Source organism: Nyctereutes procyonoides, unplaced genomic scaffold (genome assembly GCF_905146905.1).
Source record: "Nyctereutes procyonoides isolate TBG_1078 unplaced genomic scaffold, NYPRO_anot_genome, whole genome shotgun sequence".
Classification (NCBI taxonomy): domain Eukaryota; kingdom Metazoa; phylum Chordata; class Mammalia; order Carnivora; family Canidae; genus Nyctereutes; species Nyctereutes procyonoides.
The window spans coordinates 730898-753167 of record NW_026575117.1 but is presented as its reverse complement, the minus strand read 5'-3'; the positions used below and the strand labels follow the sequence as shown (position 1 = coordinate 753167).

General features: G+C 43.9%; 1 protein-coding gene and 1 non-coding gene across 3 annotated transcripts; both read right to left on the bottom strand.

Moving 5' to 3' along the window:
• Window positions 1-7682: 7682 nt before the first annotated feature.
• On the bottom strand, window positions 7683-11086 carry LOC129515269 (T-cell surface glycoprotein CD1e, membrane-associated-like). 2 transcript variants are annotated; one of them, XM_055334067.1, is made up of 6 exons: window positions 10950-11086; window positions 10344-10640; window positions 9455-9733; window positions 8974-9252; window positions 8539-8635; window positions 7683-8418 (listed from the first exon to the last, which is right to left on the bottom strand). In XM_055334067.1, exons 1-6 carry the CDS (start codon window positions 11008-11010, stop codon window positions 8253-8255), a joined length of 1179 nt encoding a protein of 392 aa, XP_055190042.1. In that variant the 5' UTR covers window positions 11011-11086; the 3' UTR covers window positions 7683-8252. The 2 variants fall into 2 exon arrangements, with proteins under 2 accessions (XP_055190042.1, XP_055190043.1); XM_055334068.1 differs by lacking the exon at window positions 10344-10640.
• Window positions 11087-21059: 9973 nt separating this feature from the next.
• LOC129515440 (U6 spliceosomal RNA) lies at window positions 21060-21166 on the bottom strand. Its single transcript, XR_008665579.1, has one exon. It is a non-coding gene; the product is annotated as a U6 spliceosomal RNA (small nuclear RNA).
• Window positions 21167-22270: the final 1104 nt, after the last annotated feature.

The window sequence follows — 22270 nt, the reverse complement described above, 5'->3', positions numbered from 1 at the left end:
AATACACTTCTTCCTTCTTGAGGTGACCTAGGCTGGAGTTTTCAGTAACCCTGGGGATGCACACATTTAAGAAGAGAGTCAGAATGGTTTCCAGACAGAAGCGGAGTGCATGCTGGTTCACTGCCATGCACGGTGCCATTTGCAGAGCTGTCCCTACAGGACCCACAGGCAGCACAGGTGCACACACCCCTACAAAGGGCCTCCCGGGTGACATGACTCTCCGAGGGATGTTAGCCACATCCCAACATAAGCAAAAGCTCCTCACACATCTACGCCCCAGGTCTCAGCTCTGTCTTTCTTTAATCCCTGTGCCCAACCCTGTCCTGTAACCACTGGCATGACCTCCGCTAAGTTTCAGAGGAGAGTGAAGTCAAGTCCACAGACAGTGATATTCCCTTGTCTTAAAGCAAACTGGCTTTCTTCCCCCAACGGTGTGCTGTTTAACTCCTAGCTGGGGTTGGATTGTGTCACCGAGACCTACCTTCTCCCATTGCTTTGGTTGAGTCCTTTGTCAATTTACACAGTAAACATTGAAAATGTGTCTTGATCTCTTAACTCCATCCTTTACACTACGGACCCCAGTATCTTTCCAAGATGGAACACTGCAGCTCATCCTGATCACACACTCGTTCCTGTGTCAGAAAAGCAAAATAAAATATCCTCAAGTAAGAAATGGGTGATGTGTGTCACGAGATTGTGGGGAAAACCCTGGCAATGTTGAAAATCAGAACTTGTGACTTGCAGGTCTCTGTGTGCCCCATGGGCGCTTTCCTATTAGCTAGCATGCTACCCCAGTTTTAGACAAAGCTGTGTCTCTATCAGTTGCTTCATTGCTTTTCTTCTTCTGACCATATGTCTGCACACCTGGCATCTCAGATCATCCTTCTACAGACTTCCTGCATAAAGAATGCACTTGGCCATCGTGTTTTTATGAATCTGTGAAATGAAATGATAATCACTCTGACTTGGTACGTATTCTGGTTCTCAAACTTGTCACTCCTCCAGTTCCACACCCTTCCTGAAACTCGTATTTCTTATTATGCCAACAACTTGCTGGTTTGCCTGTTAGTACATTAGTAGATTTTGACACATGCTTGAGATACATTTTTCTAAGGGGTTTTTAAATATATTTTTAAAAACACATTGGGCATCTTGTGAGATCACATCCCAATAATTCATCGTGACACACAAAGCCCTGCGTGTCCTGCTCCTTAGTTCCACTCTTATTTATAGCCAGATGCTCTCCTCATATTCTATGTCCTTGATTTTCAACCTATTTGAGGTGAAAGACTAATTCTCCCAAAAATTTATTACATACCAGTGATGTTGTAAAATATAATGAAAGTGAATTATTTAAAAAACAAAATTAAAAGGACGTGCAGGAACTGCTTTTGTCTTACTATTAAATCTATATACAGAAAATTACTCAATTGAATTGTAAAAGTTTCTACATATTTACTTTAAGTTCCTGCCTTCTCTTGTTAGGGAGGAGTAACAATGCATCCTGCTCTCCTCCTGTTCCTTGGAGGGCATTGCTCTGTGCTTCTGATATTTCCAAAATACTCGGAAACCTACAACATTCAAAACTGAAATATTGTCCATCTCTGGGCCTATAACTTTGCAGCTTGGGGTCCCCCTGTGAGCAAGCCGATTCTCAGTTTCTGTGACATCTCTGATGCCTCTCTCGTAACCCAACAGGAAGAACAGTCCGCTCCTTCCCTTCTGCCCACAGCACAAAATCCTTGCTTCCAACCAGCAGCCTCAGCAATGTCTTCCAACCATCGGTTGGTGTGGCTAACCCAAACATTGTGGAGTATTTCTCCAACGTGTTACTGCTCTCCAATAAGTGTCTTCAGCATAGACACATCTCAATTCTAGACCTAAACCCAGTGGCTTGTCTAAACTCTCCATTCTGAATTTTAATGGGCATTTCAAATTAAACATCCAAAGCTGAATTCTCAGTCTGTCCTCCAACTCTGTTCCTCTCACAGCCTTACGTCTCTTGATTAATTATAATTCTGAATGGAATTCCAGCTCCTCAAAACAAAAACCAGGGGTCACTCCTATCTTTTTAGTACATATAATACAGCAGGTGGAATCTGTCATCCAGTTCTAATGGTTCTGCTTACAAAACACACAGCTTCAGGTCTCTGCCCGCCCCTTCCACCTCCAGCCCTGTAGTTTACGATGGTCATTGTCTTCTTGAGTTTTTACAGTAGGCTTGAAATAGCTCTACGTCCATGCTTCCCCTGTCCCCAAGTCTATCTATTCTCAACAAAATAGGACGACCCTAAGAAGAAGTCCCATGTTGAATTCCTTCTGCCTTTTTTGAGGTGCTTGTTAGTAACAGGATCAGTAAACATTTTCCAGTTTACAAGAGTTCTAAACCTCTAGTTCTTGAAAAAAAAAAAAGGACAATTTAAAAGTTAGCCATAAAAAATAAAACTTGAAGATCTCTAAATATTACAAAATGCTACCATTCTAAAAGCTGTGTGCACATAATTAAAGAGCTTAATAATAAAAAAAAAAGACCCAAAAGGAGTCAGATTATATCTCTTCTCAATTCAAAGATCCCAGTGGTTCCCATTCCTACTCTGTGAAAGGGAATCTGCCTCGGAGTGACCTACAGGACATTAGTTGTCTGGGGGCCCACTCTGCCAAAAAACATCATTTCTGGCCACTCTCTGGAGCAGAGATCTGCAGAGAAGAACAGGACAACAGGGAGGATGGCTTCACTTCTGTTGCTTGCCTACTTCCTTGGACTAAATCTGAATTTCAACCTGTGGATATGTATATTTTTATTGTTCCATGCAGCTTTTTCTGTGGATGGGAAAACTCACTAAAACATGTACCAGCTTAAAGTTTGTAATGGGTTGAAGCCATCTTAGTTACAACACAAATACAGCAAACTGCACTCTTCAAACCTTAAACATTCACAATCTTTCTGTACATTTATGCATTAAATACACAAATAATTATGAAGCGTGAGATGCATGAAATTAGAAAAATTAATGAGATGCTAGGAAGGCAAATCCATGAGGGAAATTACGAGCTTATATTTGGTGTGTGTGTATGCATTTCTCCTTTATGAAAATGGTAGCTCTTCAAGTTTTTATTTATTTTGAGTTCAGTTGGAACTCAGTATATTGAAAGACTTAAAAAATATTCTTAATACCTGTTATATTGAAAGCATCCCCCAAGCACTAGTAGCAACACCTTTGCTTACCACTACAAAGCCATATGTGCCCCAGAACCCAAATTCCACATTTAAAAAAAGAGGAATTTCCTATAAGGGAGGTGTTTGCTTCATTTTCTGTGTCAAGAAAAAAGTAGGCTACCAGTGTTCTTCAAAGTTCTCACCTCCTACCAGTTCCCCACCATGTACTCCATCTTCAGCCATGCTGAAGGTCTAACAGTTTTTAAGAACACGCCCAGTACAACATGGCTTTCGTTTGCAGTTCCTTTGCTTGGAATGAATGCTCTTCCCCCAGACACTGCTTGGCATGGCTCTTGTTCTTGTTTTATGTCTTCTCTCAAAAGCCACCTTCACAGAGTGGCTCATTCTGTCTACTGTCTATGCAATAACAGCCCGTTTTCCTCCCTCTGATCCCCTTCCTCACATCAGGTTGAAATTATATCAGGTGTCATTATTATCTCACATAAAGTATTTTTATTTGCTGTCTGTTTCACCTGCCCTCCACTATCATGGAAGTTCTGTGGATAAAGGACTTTACTTTGTGTCTCTGCTGCATTTCATTACCTATCACTAGGTAGTCTTCCAACAATTACTTGTTGAGTGTGTAATATTGTAGTTAAGCATGGGGTTTGGGAGCAAAATTGCCTACAATGCTTACTAGTCTTGTGACCTCTGTCTCTTACTTAAATAATGGGAATAATGGTGTCTGCCTTAGAGTTGTTCTGAGGATCACATGAGTTAATATGTATAAAGCATGTACGTAGGAGGGACACCTGGGTGGCTCAGTGGTTGAGTGTGGCAGCTGCTTTGGCTCAGGGAGTGATCCCTGGATCCTGGGATCGAGTCCTGCATCGGGTTCCCTGCAGGGAGCCTGCTTCTCCCTCTGCCTGTGTCTCTGCCTCTTCCACTGTTTCTCTCATGAATACATAAATAAAAGCTCTAAAAAAAAGTAAAGCATATAGGAGAATGTCTTCAATATAGCAGTTTCCGTTTAAATGTCTATTAGTATTCAATCGGTTTTAACCATACATAAAATAAGTTATTTATTTATTTATTAGAAAGAGAGCGTGTGTGAGAGAGCAGGGAGGGGCAGAGGGAGAGGGAGGAAGAATCCAAAGCACACTCTACAGTGAATACAAAGCCCAGGGTGGGGCTCAATCCCACAACCACCAGATGATGACCTGAGCCAAGATCTAGAGTCAGACACTTAACCAACTGAGCCATCTGGGCACCACCACCCCCATAAAATAGGTATTTCTCTTATTTGCTATAATAATTGAACTCATGGTCAGTTTGTGGTCGTTATCACATTATCAACAATGGGATGATTAAGTTACATTACATTTTGTTCACACCTGGATCAGGGTCATGGAAAGGGGAAATGGAGTGTAAAAGAAGTTATAAAGAAGGATTTGCTGACTGACTATTCGGGAACAGTGATGAACAAAAGAGCAGAAAGTTTAGATGTTAAGAACCATCAAATGACAGGACCATTAACAGAGAAAGTAAGAGTGAGGACAGAGTCAACAAAGGAGAATCATAAACTAATTTTAATTCCTTAGGAGCAAAGTCGAAGTCCCCAAAACCAATAGGTCCCCTCTGTGAGTAACCTGAAGGAGCCTTCAACGTGACCTTTCCTGTGAACTCAGGCTCCAGATCATGTTCTGCATCAATATCGTTCTTCATGAGGAAGGTGATATCTTAGGAGCCTAGATCCTCATCCTAGTTGACATCACTCCACTTAACAAAGCTGTCCACACCCTCAGCTTTCTTCATTTCTCAGGTAGAAGACGGCAGACGAGCATTCTCTCAGCCATGGTTGGCTGAAGGCATATGGCTCCTGAGCTTGGCCCAGCACATCCCGATCCCCCCAATCTTCCTGCCTGCAGCCTCCTCCAACAATTACTGCCACTCCTGGAGAATCCACCAACAACCAAGAATAGTGCCTCCATCTCTGTTTTCAAATCACCTCATGGTATTTCCACTGCATTTGTGTGCACAACAGAATACAGTAGGCTCCAGGTTGGTACCACCAGCAAAGCAGATCTCCTCCTTGGTTTTATAGCTAGCAGGACTGGAAAGTACTCTCTTACTATCCAAAACACCCTGGCCCTTATTCCCCTAGAGGAATAAGCCTGTATTCCAGGGCTTCAGCCAGACTTCCACAGTTAACAGTTCTAGGTGACACTTCTCTTGTGGGATGAATTAGTGACACACTTTGCTCTGCTCCTTGCCTGGGAGTTTAAGTTACATTAGATTACCCAGCCTGGAGGTCTACCATAGGGATGACACAGAGATTTTCTGACAATCTTCTGAACCAATATGCAGAATTTCCCCAAATCCTGTTGAGCTGGTATTTCTGATAACATAGTCTTTTACCCTCAGGGCTCTCTCTGATCCCATTTATGCCAATTTTGGGGTGGAGGAGAGGATGCATATGTGTAGGTATCCCAGGTCTGTCTCCTTCAAGTATATACCTTGTGCCTCACACAAACATACGGTCACTACTCAACTACAGGACCTTGTCAGAAGTTGAGCTAGGATGTGTTAGGGTATCGTGTTCAGGAACCCAGAATTTCCTGAAAATCACTCTATTCAATAGTTATCCTTCCCTAAGAGATTCCCTGGGGATCACTACAATTCAGCAGCAGAGAAACCCAAAGCACCACTTTGTGGTTAATGGGGCTCCTCACTCACAGGATAGAGGACTCTGATGAGATCTTCTGAAATCTCATCCCTCCTGCCTTCCTTCCTATCTGCATCTTAGGCTCTTGCCACTCTTAGAAAGGCAATAACCTGAGGGAAAGAGAGAGCTGTCCATGACTATATTGCCATGATATTGATAATCCACTTACATCCTCAGTGACATCAGCACTTCGGAAATGTCAGTTCCTGAAAATCTGTGGCTTACTAGAAAACTGGTGTCTCTAAGATGTTTACTGCAAAGTCAAAGTTTATGTCATGTGTTCATTCAACAAACAATTTTGGTCACCCACTATATGTCCAGCTACAATCTAGGCACTGAGATACACATGTGATCAAGACAGATAATATACATGATGTCACAGTGCCTACATTGCAGGTGAAAAGGACACTAACCACATAAAAGCAAATGAGATAATTTCAGCCAAATTCAGTATTCAACATAAATAACTAAAAAACATTGGAATAGAATGTAACTGAGGTCGAGTGGCCACTTGGGCTACACTGACCACAAAGGGCCTCTCCATGAGGATGATGTCTGAGCTGGGAGCTGAAGGTTGCCCTGAAATCATCTTTGGAGGATCAAGGTGAATGAAGAATGGCCCCAGGTGGAGGGAAGAGTTGAAATAATGGCCTTGTGCTGAGAAGAAGCTTGGCACAAGTAAAGGACAGAAAGAAGCTTAGCATCATGGAAGCGCAATACACAGGCGGGGGGGGGGGGGGTGGACATGGGCCTGAGAGTGAGCCTGAGGCATCTTAGGAGCTCAGGAATCATTGTGACCAAAAAATTAGAGGAGTGGGGAGAAGTCCACCTAAATGGGAAACATCCGAATTCTATTTGCATCGTACACTTGTGCTAGAACCTGAGACGTCCTTACGTGAGCCTCTTCATTTTGATAAAAGTCACCGCCTTTGACCTTGTGCCATGTGAGGGGGACCTCGAACTTCATCCCAACAGCCCTGTAAAGTTCTGCCATCCTCCCTGGACTCTTCTATATGAGCTGTCTGAACATGTCATGCCGAAAGTGCTGGACTCTTGGTGGTGGAAGGCCTGACCCCAATACCTTGTTCATGGGTAGGATTATAGCCTGGGTAAAGGGTCATGGAACCCTTTCTCTTAATTTTAAAATGCCCAATATAAAGATTGACAAGTTTCCACTAAGAAATCTGCACAATCTGCCCAATGATCCCACCCAGGGGAAGGTGTCTGCAGGACATCTGCATGAATGCTCCACCTTAACAAGCTTCCAGCTCTCTGACAGGCTCAATCTGTCTCAAAGTTAAGTAGATAATTTCAAAATCCATATTTTAAAAAGTAAAGGGAAGACTATAAATAATAATGCTAGGAATAATAATAATAAAGTAAACTCATAAATAAGAGTAAACGCCAAGCATCTGATTGCTCTTTCCATTCTCTGCCTTGGGTCTGCCCATGCTCCATCCCCACGTCCTCTTCTTAACTACTCAAAGTAGGACTTTCTTTCCTGAGTTCATGCCACATGAAGATGAATGGCCACACACAATCTCAAGAAGTGGGCACGTCCCGTGTTCACTCTGATGGGAAATCTCTCCTGTATCATTATTTTTTTGGAATTTCTCTGAAGACGCACAGATACCCTAGTTACTGTGAAGTCCGGAGCACCCACCTGCCTCCCTCACCTCTGGTGAGAGACACAGGGACACAGAAACAGTTTTAATAAGAACACAGTCAGATGATTTATCAATGTCAAAGGAGAATGGATTAAGAAATCATCACTCAATTTGACAAAAAAAAATATTTCAGTCAGCATTTACTGAGAAACATCTTCCTCTGAACCAGCTACATAATTTGTGGAGCAAATACAAAATTCAGGAAAACACAGTATCTCCCAGTGTTAGTGAGGATTTGGAGACAGTGACCTGCAGAGATCACATGCCCATGAAGCTGGCCCTGAATCCAGGTTAGGCTTTTGGTCATAGGTGCAAATACAAACACCGACATCCGGCTTCAAGCAACAGAGAAAAAACAGAAAAGCAAAAATCTAAATAACAACTGTTCAGAGTAGGAAGAGATGAGGGTATTTAGAATGATCCATCCAATTTTGGAAGAACAGAAGAGCTTTCAACCAGGCAATCCAGGGAAGCTTCCATGAGAAAGAAGCATATGAATTAGAGATTGAAAGATCAATAGCAATAAATTTGTGGCCAGTGCAGAAAAGATATTACTAGAAAAAGGGGGGGTGGAAATAAAACAAGTGTCCAAAGGGGTGAAGATTACTGTCACAATAGGGTGTTTTATCGAAATTATGCTTTGTTTCTAGGTATGAACCATGTTTAAGAAGAGGCAGAAAAGGATTTCACGTGTTACGTAAAACTAACGTCGCCAGAGTCGATTTAGGCTTGCTTTCAATTTCTCTAAAAATCTATTTTTGACCCATGATTCCTGTGGCGTGTAGAGCTGGTGTCCAGACGTCCTGGGCTTGTGGATGTTGGTCCCCGTGGGTGAGTCAGGACTGGGTGCAGGGGCCTTCCGATTTGAGCTGTGGACGAAGAAGATGATTTTTATCTCAGTGAAGGGACATCAGAGAGAATGCGGGGAGGTGGAGGGAAGAAGAACAAGCTGATAAAGAATTGAAGAAACAGAACAAGAAGAGGCTCACCTGCGCTTTTTACAGCAGGCGTGCACCACGGGCAGCACGAGCAGGGTGACCACGGCTGCCAGGCCGCTGAGGGTCAGCAGGGCTGAGTTTCCACCTCCTTGGGCACAAAACCAGGATGTCAGCGAACAGGGCTCTGTCACCATCAGTGCTTCTCCTTCCACAGACAGGCCTTCCCAGATTCTCCCTCTGCATGTTCAAGACTTCACCGCAGTTCTTCCTGAGTCTGTGTCCCCAACGCCCTCCCCTCCCCATCTCTTTCCCAAATCACCAAACACCTTTTCTCTTTAGTACTTGAATCCCCTCATCCTATTTCTGGAAGTTTAGCCCTGGTCATTCTCTGCCCTTCTTCGCTTGGATTGATCCACCTCTGTCCTCCTCTCCCCACACCTGCCTCGCACCCCAGGACTCAGGGAAGGGGCCCCAGTCTTTCCTCACCCCAGTGGAGGACCATGTCCTGGCCCCCTAGACTGCTGTGCTTCACCCGGCAGGACAGGCCAGCCACCTCCCGGGCTGCCACGTCCAGGGTCGCTCGGAGATACCACGTGCCATCAGCATGGGGCAGGACGTCGCCTCGCCGGGTGCCCCGCTGCTCCTGCTCGCCCCGCATCCACGTCACTCGCACAGGCTTGGGGTGGAAGCCGGAGACGTGGCACACCAGCCGCAGCCGGCCAGGCCCGGGGCTGGGATCAGCAGACAGCCAGGCCTCGGGTCGCACTGCGGGGGGAGTACACATGGTGCTTAGGGGCCCCTGGGACCATGCTAAGGGACTGGGTGCTCTTAGCAGTTGGAGTTCACTTCCTTCTCTTGTCTAAGAAACAACCCTAACCCCGCACATCCGACTCTTGGCCTCTCGGTGTATGTTTCAAAGGGACGGTCGGGAGTGGACCATGCAGGTCAAAGCCCTGGGGATGCTCACCTTGTCGCCCCAGCTCTGCTTTTCCTGCTTCAAGGATCCCCGCCAGGAACTGAGGGCAGATATGGCCGATGAGGCTCTTCACGATTTCCTTAATATCTTGGTACCTGTTGAGCATCTCACAGACCTTCCGAGCCCGACTCCCCGCTCCTGGAGATGGGTACCAGGAGTTTCCTTGGAAACTCAGAAAATCTGAGCCTTGATACGCTCCATTCAAGAAGCTTTCCGAGGCCTTCCCAGCATGCAGTCTACAGCCGGCTGACATCTGGAGCTCGAAGGGGTCTGAGGGCAGACCAGGAGGACAGAAGCCGTGTGGAAACAATTAAAGGGAGGGAAGGTCTAGGAATAAAGGGAGTCAAGGGAAGGGAGATTTGCTCTGGAATCACATAGCATGCTGGAGCTGGGTGGGGAAGGGGAGGAAATTTGTGGAAAGAAAATGGGATGATGAGAAGGTATTTAGGAATAATGAGGAATAATTGATGCAGAGAAGCTAGATAGGAAGGTGTTGGAAAGCTGGGGGCCCGGCTAGAAGGGCTCACTTGGGAATGGTGAGATACAGGCTGGGCCTGGTAGGAGAAGGGACGGTCGGGTCCTGGCTGGGAAAGGCCATGTCGGGGGTCCGGGGGGTGAGCAGATCATGAGGAGACAACCATTGCAAGGAGCCAGAGCACAAAGGTGAGTACAGCGGTATGAAGAGGTGGGTACTTGCAGGCCCCTCTGTGTATGTGCTGGGTGGGTGGCTGGGGTGGGGATGGTGGCGAATCGTGAAGCAGAAGAGAGCATGAGCCAAAAGGGGGCAGGGGACACATCAGGAAGGCTGGCTAAAGTCCAAGCCCCTTAGGAAGAGGGCTGGAGCCTCCTGCCAAACATCGGCGTGGAACAACGAACTCACATTCAAACTGAAAATAACGTGCAAAGGCCTGCACTTCGATGGTGAAACCGTGGAAATACAGTGTGAACAGGCTCTGCAGATTCTTTAGCTCCACTGCGCTGAAGTTCCCCCGGGACCAGGGCCACAGGAAGCGGATGGTGTACCGGACATTGTCCCAGCCATGCGTCTGCAGCTCGCCCAGCCAGCCCGCGCCCTGCGTGTACGCCCAGCTGAGATTGGCAAAGGAGGACGTCTGCAGCACGCGGAAGGAGGGGGGCTCTTCTGTGGCTGGATGAGGGGGTCCTGCACCCTGGGATGCTGAGAGGCCAGGCCATGCGGAGACAGGCCCCAAGGATGGGTGAGGGGGGGTGCACACAGGAGCGGAACGCCGGGGCCGGTCCCACAGCCAGAACACATTCCCACAGCCCACCCCTCTCCCTGGGCCAGCCTCATCCCCTACAAAACCAGCAAGAGGAAAGGAGACGGGGCAAGGTACTTTGCATGGAGCCAGCCTGACCCTCGGACTCCAAGGGCATCCTGTGGGAGCAGTACTTCCTCCCGCGGGTCCTCCCAGCACATCACCCTGATGCACCCAGCCTCAGGAATCCTCCCCAGGGCCCTTCCTACCCCCTGTGCTTGCCCCGCACTGGACAAGTCCCCCGAAGAGCAGGAGCAGCAGGAGCGGCATTGCAGCTCAGTTGCTCGCAGGATGCCCCGAACAGGCCTCAGATGCCACTGCGCTCCAAACTCTCCAGCGCGGTCTGACTTCCCCTGCCACAGACAGGCAAACCTCACCCTCAGCCCACTTCCCTGTCAGAGAAACCCTCCTGCCTCCCCAGGGCAGGCCCACAGGGCTCTCATTTCCCCTACCTCTCCGCCACTCCCTAGCTTCCAGATGTTCCCCCTGCACCCCCGGACCTCGGCTCTGCACACCCGCTGTCAGAGGAGTCCTGACTCAGGACAAAGTCTATAGTCTGTGGTCTTGCTGGAAAATGCAGATCCGTCTGGCCTTGGAGAAATGGGGTGCACACTTGGGTTCTCAGTGTCCCCTTCCGTGAAGAGAGAGGATGGAAGGGGTCATGGAGCCCATGGCCTTTCTAGCGGCCTCCTCCTCCTGCTGCAGCTCCTTCTCCCTCTTTGTGATCCTCCGTGACTCTCTTTTCTACTTACCCATTCTTCCCTCTCAAGACTGCTTTCATCCCTCCTGCTCCCTTACTTGTTCTCCCTCCCCTCACCCCCTGTCTCTTCATTCTGTTCTTCTCAAGCCATTGTCCGAAGACACGGGGCGTCCAGAGAGCAGCTGTACCCCGACCATGACAAGGAGTGTCCGTGGCAATGCAAATGGACTGACAATCTAAGAAAAGGCTCTTGGGCCCAGCTTCTTCCCCCAGACCACCTGTTAGGGTTGAAGGGGTCTGAGGGTGGGCTTGCTCTGGCAGTGGGGAGCTGGCTGGCAGGTAATTCCCATTTGAGGGATAGGAGTGGGTCTGGAGGGAGCACACAGGAGTCTTGGATCCTCCCCATCCCCGATTAATCTAGAAGTCTGTGGGCAGGCCTCACTCTGGGTGGAAAGGGTTCTCAGTTCATGGCCTGGGAGCACAGGTATCCCCTAGGTGATGTCTGACCCAAAGGAGGTCCACTGGAGCAGGGAAGGAGCACTAGGGGCCTGGCATGTGGCTGGGAGAATTAGTTACTGTCTAAAGCCTTTATTTTTGTTCTCTTCATGGATGCTTGCTGGGGAAGCCTGAAGCCAGCTGGAATACCGGTTCCTTTGTTCGGTTCTCCTGTGTTCATCCAGCCAACACTGCATCAGAACCCACCTGGTGCCAAGAAGTCCTTCAGAGGAAACAAAAGAAGCTCAACCTAAAACCTCTATTTCTTCTACAAAGAAGACTCAGAGAATAGTGACCAATTCTTAGAAAAGGCCCACACTTCCTCTCATCCTGGTACTATTTCTGAATTCTAGGGGTAAAGAAAAATTCAGACAAAATACTGGCTACTTTCAAAGAAGAATGACACTGACTTCAGATACTTCGCACGCAAGGCCATGGGGAGATACTTCAAAATTCTGAGGTGATAAGATCATCCCAAAGTTTTTTCTCAGGCCAATTATCATTCTCTGATGAGGCCAAAATTAATCCATATTTGAACACTCAAAACCTCAAAGAATATGCTCCATACTACCTTCATGAAACCAGTTGTCTGAGTAAAAGCAAGAATTAACCCAAAGGAAACACCCAAGAAATGATGTAAGAAATGTCAGTATCAAAATATGTTAAAAAGATATAGTCAGTTTTCAATAATTGCTTAAAATGTACTTGTAAAATTTAATAACATTTCTTTAATATTTAAGAAAAAAAGAGTTTAATAGAAGAATCACATTCCATATTACCTCACTAAAACCTGGGTGGGGAAATGAAAAGTAAGAGAGAAATAGGCTTATTTCAAATCATCTCTTATTGATCAAGAACACAATGCAAAATGGAATCAGAAAAATCAGTTAAATCATGACATTTGGGGAAAACTTGATTACATAGAGGTGACAGAGCATGAACCTTTAGCTCCTATCTCCAAAACACCTGAAATGTTTAAAAATGTGTGTTACAAAAAAACACATGAATCCATTATCATGCTGGAAAATGCTGAAAAGATCCAACTGAGGAAGAGAAGTTTTAAAGTCTTTCAGGGACACTGGGGTGGCTCAGCGGTGGAGCATTGGCCTTCAGCTCAGGTCATGACCCCGGGGTCCCGGGATCGAGTCCCACGTTGGGCTCCCTGCATGGAGCTTGCTTCTCCCACTGCCTGTGTCTCTGCCTCTCTCTTTCTGTGTCTCTCAGGAACAAATAAATAAATAAAATCTTTATTTAAAAAAAAAAAGGACAGGTGAAATGGGTTCAACATGTTGAGCATAGGACACACTCAGGAGAAACACCAGGCACACCAAAGAGCATGTCTGCAAAATGTGGTGACATACACAAGAGTTGATGATACTCGATAGAGTCACTTTCTTTTCTCTCTTTTTTTTTTCAGTGACAACTCAATTTTATTTTATTTTTTTAAATTTATTTTTTATTGGTGTTCAATTTGCCAACATATAGAATAACACCCAGTGCTCTTTCTAACACAGGTTAGAGAGCCAGTGAGCTTCTAGCTGCAGGAGTGCTTGGGTGTAGGCTGGTGACCCAGGGCCTGCTCTCATAGGGGAGTCACACGTCCACCTAGGGAGGCACACAGGCACCACATAAGCCCATCTGATACGGGGGCAGCTAGAGCCCCCCAATTGTACATTCTTTGTTCTTTCAAGAACCTGGACAATTTGTGGCACCCCACACACAGAAATGTGGAGGTCAGTGGGGTGTATTCTGAGTACCAGCCTCCTAGTTCTGCGGAAAGTCAGGTGGATTTGACAAATTTATTTTAAATTTTACCTTAAAAAATAAAAGCATAAGATCCTACATATCTTGGCTAAATAGTAATGAAGAGAGTATTTGTCTCACCACATGGTACAGCATACTAGAAAGTTAGTGTTAAAACGTGTTCCATGAGACAAGTGGGTCCTGAGCCTTGGGCACCAAAGGCAGCACGAGTCAGTTGATAAATCCTTATGTCATGGGCTGTACTAAAGAGCTGTCTTGTTTATCCAGCAAGGGAAGGATTTTTTTTTAAGATTTTATTTATTTATTCATAAGAGACATAGAGAGAGAGGCAGAGACACAGGCAGAGGGAGAAGCAGGCTCCATGCAGGGCGCCCGATGTGGGACTCGATCCCGGGTCTCCAGGATCACGCCCTGGGCCGAAGGTGGTGCTAAACCGCTGAGCCATCCGGGCTGCCCAGCAAGGGAAGGATTTTGAATGGGACCATGACCTAGTTAAAAATGGCATTTAGGAAAATTTCCTAAACTCCAATGAGAGTTACAGGAGAGTGCATCAGAGTGGGGTGTCAGCAAGATGGCAGAGGGTGTTAGTGATCCGAACAAAGGCAGAGGCAGTGAGGATGGAGAGGAATGGAATAGCAGAGAGAGCATGGGGGTGACCAGTATTAACCAAATTAGGAGGCATGGTCAGGAGGAGACAGATGGTGCCATCCACAGAGACAGACAACACAAGTTTGCAATGGATGGCGCTGAGGTGCACAGTTCGGTCTGGGTCATATTGAGACTGAGGCCCCAGGTGGAGGTGTCGGGTGGTTCACAGCATGTGGGGTGTTGCCCCGAGGTGTTATGGACCTCACAGGACCTGTCACCCACGTGGTACCATAACCAGAAGTGTAGATGTCTACAAATCTGTCCCTCTTTCAAATTATATCTGTAAATTAAATTTAATAAGTATGATAACTGTATGTGTCTTAGAAAACCTTCAAGTCTCTTGAAGTTTGGTCATTTAGCTCTTTCATTCATCAAATAAATATTGATTGAACACTTACTATATGCCGGGCTTTTTTTCCCAGAGGCTGAGAATATAACAGTAGAGCAAATTAAGAGTAGGGAAGGAGGCTATAAACTCTTTGTCCAGGTAGAGTTTAGTGTAAATAAAAAGACTCATACACATGAACATATATATGAATTTTCCTTCCAATAGGTTGGAATGACCTAACCCAAACATTTGTGTCACAAATAACTGTACTAATTTGAGGAATTTTAGGATCATTTCCAAAATAAAAGCAAAAATAGGATAGAGAGAAAAACAACTGCATTATTCCACAAGAAATCACAGTTATATGGGTAAAACTAACCACACACCACTATGCTATTTGGAGGTTACTGACTCCACAAACCGCTGTAATGAAGTGAGCAAAACAGAAATAAATTCCTGAGAGCAACCCAACAACGGTGAACAAAACCATTAAGGAGATTCCTTCTAAATTGAAAGCATGAAGATAAATTCCACAGGAAAAAATATAGAACATTAATTTTTTTGCTACATAAAATGGTATAAATCTTTCCTCCTCGCTTGACAAAACTTCCTTAGTTCATAACCACAATTTTTCACTTAAAGAAAAAAAGAAAAAACCCTTACCATTTGCGGCCAGGTCTCTTTTAAGAAGAAATTTCCCCTCCTACACTTCTGTCTGTCCCTCAAACTCCCAGATCCCTTTTGTAAACCTTCTTGCCCAAACAGAAAGATTCCCTGGAAACCCATCACGAGTTGTGGCTTTAGACAAATTACCCTTCCTAGGAATGAAAATGGTTGAGGGGGTGGGGAGTGGGGGAGGGATCACCTAGAATCGATTTAAAATAGTAAACACATATTGGAACACATTTGTGTAAACGTAAGGAAGTGGTCAATCTGCTGCTCCTGGAAACTCTGTAATCCTCTGATGACCTTCCTGTTTTTCCTGCAGAGAAGTCCAATCTACAACTTTAATGATTTTGTAATAAAAAATGAGAACTTAACAAAACATTAACAGAACGTGTAAAATAGCATCAGGTCTTACTACCTGGTAGGCAACCACGGTTTTGTGTGACAAACTGTCATCTTTCCCCCTGAAGGTGCCATTCCACGCCAGCTGCAGGAGGAGGGTGGACAGGAGTGCAGGCGGCTCTAGACGGGTACCTAACCTAACGAGGTCTCTCCTGAGCCTTCTTCACCTGCAGGCTATCAGCGGATGCCTGATCTCGCAACTGTGCGCAGTCAGCTCCCTCTCATGGCTAACTCCTGGGAGGCCTGAAGATGATAGTGCTTTTCCTTCCTCACCTAATTCAAAAGCCCTGTGACATTTTCTCCCTGAGCCTCGTTCTTTCGCAAAGACATTTCCCTAGATTGCAATTCCATTCCTGTGAACAGAGGAAGCCCATGTTGTCTCAAAGCATCACGGTAAAAAGACGTGGAAAGGATGCCAGCAGCATCAACCCACATGGCTTGGATGATGCTCCTTACGGTGCTTTATCCTTAGGTCCCCCAAGAGCGCGGTGGTCATTCTTCCACGAGCTCACCAATGTGTCCACGTAGCTCCCACATTTTGAAAACCCATGTGCAAGCTCCCTGGCCCCATCTCCCTCGTCGCTGACTCATGTGCCCAGACAGTGTTGGCTTTTGACATGAACTGGGCCCACATGCTCAGAAGGATGGTGCATGCTGAGGCCCTAAAAGTGCTTACCTCAAATGAAAATCTCTGTCCTTCTCTCCACTTTTAGTTGCATTTTACTTCTGCAGCACAAGAGGTTTTCAGTATGCTGCCCACATCTCACCGCAGTGCTAATGAAATGATCCGCATGATGGAGACGTTCCATTCTGTACTGCCGAGTATACCACTTAATTTAATTTAACTTATTTAATTTAATTAACTTTTGGAAAGTGTCGTTTTAGTGTCCAAAGCACAAGGAATAATTTGCAGTTTTTATCCACATCTCTATAGCTTTCCATGATTCAAATGTGTCCAGCCCACCAATCAACCAGACGCTCGCCTCACACCCGGGTCCTGGAGACGGCCACAGTTCAGCCCAAGCTTAAGCCACTGCAGATGGGCATGGTAGCCGTAGTGCTTCATTTAGGGAGACTGGAGGACTCGTCACCACAACGGCCTGCGTGTCTCCATCCACACTACCAAATTCATGGTATTCTACGGCTGACGATGACTTCATCCCCTGTACTATTAGGTAGATGGAATATGGAACAGCCCCTGGGAAAGGCTGGTTTCTCATGACCTGTGTGCTGCTTCTCTCCAGCCAGGAGACTTGACAGTTCTCAGTAGGTTCATGAACACTTCTGATGACAAAATATTTGAATAATAGGTTTAATACTGAATTTCAGCCTATGCATTTTTTATTCCATTCAATTCAACATGTTGTCCATCTATCTCTAATTTATTTTTTTCTTTCTATTGCTCATACTCCAGGATTTTTTTAACTTGTTTTTAGTTTCTATCCTAGAGTGTATATGCTCTCAGAGTAAGTGCAATTTCAAGAGGCACACACTTGTGTGGGTCATCTTATCAGTTAATAAATATGCTTTAGGAACTCTGAACTTCTTAGACTTTTCTTAGGAATTTACTAGGGCTTTTTAAAAATGTTTTATTTCAGAATAATTTCAGATTTAATGAAAAGGTACAAAGATGGTATGGGGCATTCCTATGTATCTTTTATCTGGTTTCCCCTAAAATTAACATCTTACGTAACTGTGATTAATTTGCTGAAACTAAGAAATTAATATTAATGTAATTATCATGAACTAAAGGACAGATTTACTCAGATTTCACCAGATTTTCCAGGAATTTCTATTTTCTGTTCAAAGTGTCAATCCTGGAAACCACGTTGCATTCCGTGTCATGTCTCCTTAGTTTTCTCAGTCTTGTCTTGTTCCATGACCTTGATTTTGAAGAGTACCGGTCAAATCTTCTAGAATTTCCCTCACTTTAGGGATGTCTGATGTTTTTCTCATGACCAGCTTGGGGTTGTGGGTTTGAAGGAAAAGTGCTATGGAGGCGGCATGCCCTTCTCTTCACACCATCTTAGGGGCATGTGCTATCAATGTGACTTGGAACTGGTGGCATGCACTTTGACCATTTTATGTGGCTAACGTCATCTCTCAGGTTTTTCCACTGTAAAGTTACTCTTTTACTTTGGAAGTTAGTGCATTGGAAGTTAGTCCAGCGCACACATGAGGACAGATAATTAAGCCCTACCTCCTGGAAAGGAAATATCTATATAGGTAATTTGGAATTCTTCTAGGAGAAAGATGTATCTCTTTTCTCCCATTTAAAATTTTATTCATTATTTATTATGTAGGGCTTGTGCATATTTATTTTATACTTACTAGGATTTTTAAGACCTACTATCACCTCTACTCCAATCCTTGTTAGTGACCATTCTTGTCTCTGTTACCCATTTCCTTAATTTTCCTTGTAAACCAGCCTCCCAAGTCAAGAGCAACTCAAACTCTAAAGCTGTCTCTATCTAATACATATATCTAATACTATATGAAAAGTGTTGCAAGTTCTTTTCACCAAGAGTCACTTAAAAAATAAAGAATTGAAACAAGAGTATTATTAGGTCATCTTACTGTATGTGGATATAGCATAAACCAATTGCACAATTCTGGGAGTTACAGCCTCCACATATGAAATGGGATCAACTACATTACATTCCTCATGGGGTTTTTGTAAGGATGAAACAAGGAATGTGGCAGGGGCGGGGGGAGAAGCACACACAAAGCATTTAAAAATTATTAGAACCAGGACACCTGCATGGCTTAGTCAGAGTCTCTTGGTTTTGTCTCAGGTCATGATCTCAGGGTCATGAGATTGAGCCCCACATCTGGCTTCCTACTCAGTGGGGGGTCTGCATGAGATTCTCTTTCCCTCTCTATCTCTCTCTCTCTGCCTCTCCCTCCCTCTTAAATAAATAAATAAATAAATATCTTTGAAAAAAGATTATTAGGGCTATCACTATCACCATCATCATCACCATCACCATCATCATCATCACCATCACCATCATCATCATCACTATCACCATCATCATCATTGATGATCTCTGCAGCTTGAGAAAACAATGTCTCCCATGAATGTGCTAATGCCATGAATCAATCAGTTTCCATCTGCCTTCCTGATTACTAAATCTTTGTACTTTCAAGGTCATGATTTTATTGACTTCTAAAATAACACTGCCAATGATGAGTTACATCATTTAGGGAAAATTATCCTGCTAGGAACAGCTGGTAAAACTAGATTTTGAAAAATATCGTCTATTTAAAGACATCTGAGAACTCTCAAGGCAGTGAGGAAAGGAAAGTCCATGATCCAGGAAAGGAAAGAAGTCCTGGGAGATGAAAGTCAGCATTTGGGACCATGTTTTCCCTGACAGGCACCTGCCATTCCCAAGAGTGGCACCCAGGAGGCCAAGAAGCTGAGTGGAGACTTCCACAGTCAGGGGCTGAAGGAGACAAACACTGGAATTGAGGTCTAATTGGGAGAGAAGCCCTGGTAAACAGCACAGACTCTAGGTTGAGACCCTAAAAGCCTACATTCTAAAGCCTTCTATTCAAGGAGTGCAAGTGAATCAGAAATAGAAAAAATAGAGCAGAACTTGTAGGCACTGAAATCCACACTTGAATGATTGCAATTCCTGGTTCGAATAGGGTCAACTGACCCTGCTACCCCCAACACTAACTGCCACATTGAGTGCAGAAAAGGGCAAATAAATCAAAATAAATTCTTTTTATTTTGTTGGATAAATTTAACTTTGAATTTATTTAAAATGTTAACTTTACTCTGTGAAATATATTGAAATATACAGCAACTGTAGCACATAAATCAGGAGAGGGACAGATGTGGTAAAATTGTTCTGGGATCATTGCACTAGCATGAACTGGCAAATTGCCAACTTATAATACATTTGATAAGCTTCAGATGGAAATCAATGTTTCTGGAATAACCAATAAAAGCATTATAAAAGACTGTGAGACCAACCAGCCTAACTGAGGAAAGGATCTAAGTTTAAAATACTTACTCCAAAAAGTGGGCAGGGAGGCAGGGAGGAGGAAGAATATAAAAGAGACCAGAGAGGAGGCAAACAAGAGCAAGACGGCAAAGGTTAGATTTAAATCCAAAATCTCAGTAATAATCCTGAAAATAAGTAGACTAACTAGAAGACAAAGATTGTCAAACTGAATAAAACATGAAGATATCATATCCTGCTCATAAGAGAAATACCACGAAGGTAAGTAAACAGAAGATTTGAGACTAAAACAATGGGAAAGATACAGTCTGACAAAACAAGTCACAAGGAAGCTTGTGGAAGGCTGACATTTAAGTGATGACAAAGTGGCCACACAGGCAAGGGAGCAGGGCCTGTAAAGGAGGAAATTCATCACGGAGAAGATGTAACATTTCTAAACTCCTACACATCTAAGCCTACGTTCTCAAAATTATAAAGCAAAACCTGATAGAAAATATTTTCAAATGTATAATAATGGTAGATATATATATTTTTAAAGATTTTTATTTATTCATGAGAGACACAGAGAGAGAGAGAGAGAGGCAGAGACACAGGCAGAAGGAGAAGCAGGTCCCATGCAGGGAGCCCAGTGTGGGACTCGATCCCGGGACTCTAGGATTATGACCTGAACCGAAGGCAGATCCTCAATCACTGAGCCCCCCAGGTGCTCTGAGAATTCTTTAAGTATACCTTTCTGAGTGACAGAAAAAGCAAATCAGCAAGTATATTTAATATTTGTACAGCACACTTAATGAGTAAGACTCAGCTGATACACTTAGAATTCAAGAATTTACCAATAGAAGAATGTATATTCTTTTCAAGTGCACATGAAACATTTATTCAGATGAATGGATGAAGAAAATGTGGTGTATATACATACAATAGAATATTACTCAGCCTTAAATTGAACACCAATAAAAAATAAATTTATAAAAAAAAGACTATTACTCAGCCTTAAAAGAAAGAATCTCGTCATTTGTGACAAGGATGAGCCTAGAAGACATTATGCAGGATGGAATAAGCTAGTCACAGAAGGACAAAAACTGAATGACTCCACTTACATGAAGCGCTGAAAATCATCAAAACCCACAGGAGAAGAGAATGGAATGGTGGTTGCCAGGGACTGGGGGGGGAGGGGGGAATAGGGAATTTTTTTTAATGCATGTAAAGTTTCTATCATGCAGGATGAATAAATTCTCCAGATCTGCTGTACCTCGTGCCTACAGTTAACAATATGGTACTGTGCACTGTAAAGTATGCTAAAGAAGGTAGATTTCATGTTAAGCGTTGTTGTTTTATTTTTTTTAATATGGAATGCTTCACTAATTTGCATGTCACCCTTGGGCAGGAACCATGCTAATCTCCTCTGTATTGTTCCAATTTTAGTATACGTACTGCCAACGCCATCACAAATGTTTCTTTTAATAGAAGCATAGATAAAAAAAATAGAATCATAGATGACACACAGTGTTACATTCATTAGTTCCAAATGCACGTCAGTTATTCAACAACTATATACATTTTCTCATAGGAAGTGTTCTTAACACACACACACACACACACATACACACACACACATGAACCCACAATTAGAAGGAAACTTTTGCAGGTGACGGCTGTGTACATATGGCTGTACTGATGTACCATGGATGTGTGCATGTGTCCAAGCTCATCAAGACGTATATAATAAATGTGTGCAATTTTTGTGTATCAATTATACCTCAACAAAGCTAAAAAATGATAATATATTTGTTCATGAAGCTATGTGAATAAATTTTAAAAGTTTAAAACAGTACAAAATGTTTTTTGACAAGTGGAAGTAAGGTAAAAAAAAAAATCAATGATGAAAGTAGAACCAGACATTACTCCATGTCCGGAAACTCAGAAATACAAATTCTAAATAACTAATGATGATGAGAAAATATATCGAACTGACAAATTCGGTGCAGCTTATCAAACTTTCTGATATGCAGTGACATCCATGCTTAAAGGGAATTTTTTATTTTTTCTTTATTATTTTTTAATTAATTTATATTTACTTCTTTGAGAGAGACAGAGAAAGAGAGAGAGAGTAGGTCAAGGTGGAGGGAGAGAGAGAATCTTGCACAGGTTCATGCCCAGGTGGAGCCCGACGCAGGGCTTGAGTCCATGACCCTGTGATCATGACTTGAGCCAAAATCAAGAGTTGGAAACTCAACCAATTGAGCCACCCAAGTGCCCCGAAAAGGGAATTTTAAGACTTGGAAGCGCATATAAGAGAATAATGACTGAATATAAATTACTTAAGCACCTACCTTAAGAAATTAGAAGTATAATGTAATATTATGGTTTATAATAAGAAATATATATTTGGTCTTTATTCCCATTTCTGGCACAGAGCTCCTAAAACCCTTGAATTCCCTAAGTGGTAAGAGTACTTGTTATGCTAATGAAGTGACTTTTGGATTGCACCTAACCCCTGGACCCAACCCTATGATTGGAGGGTTGGAACTTCCAGTACCACTGCCCCAGGCC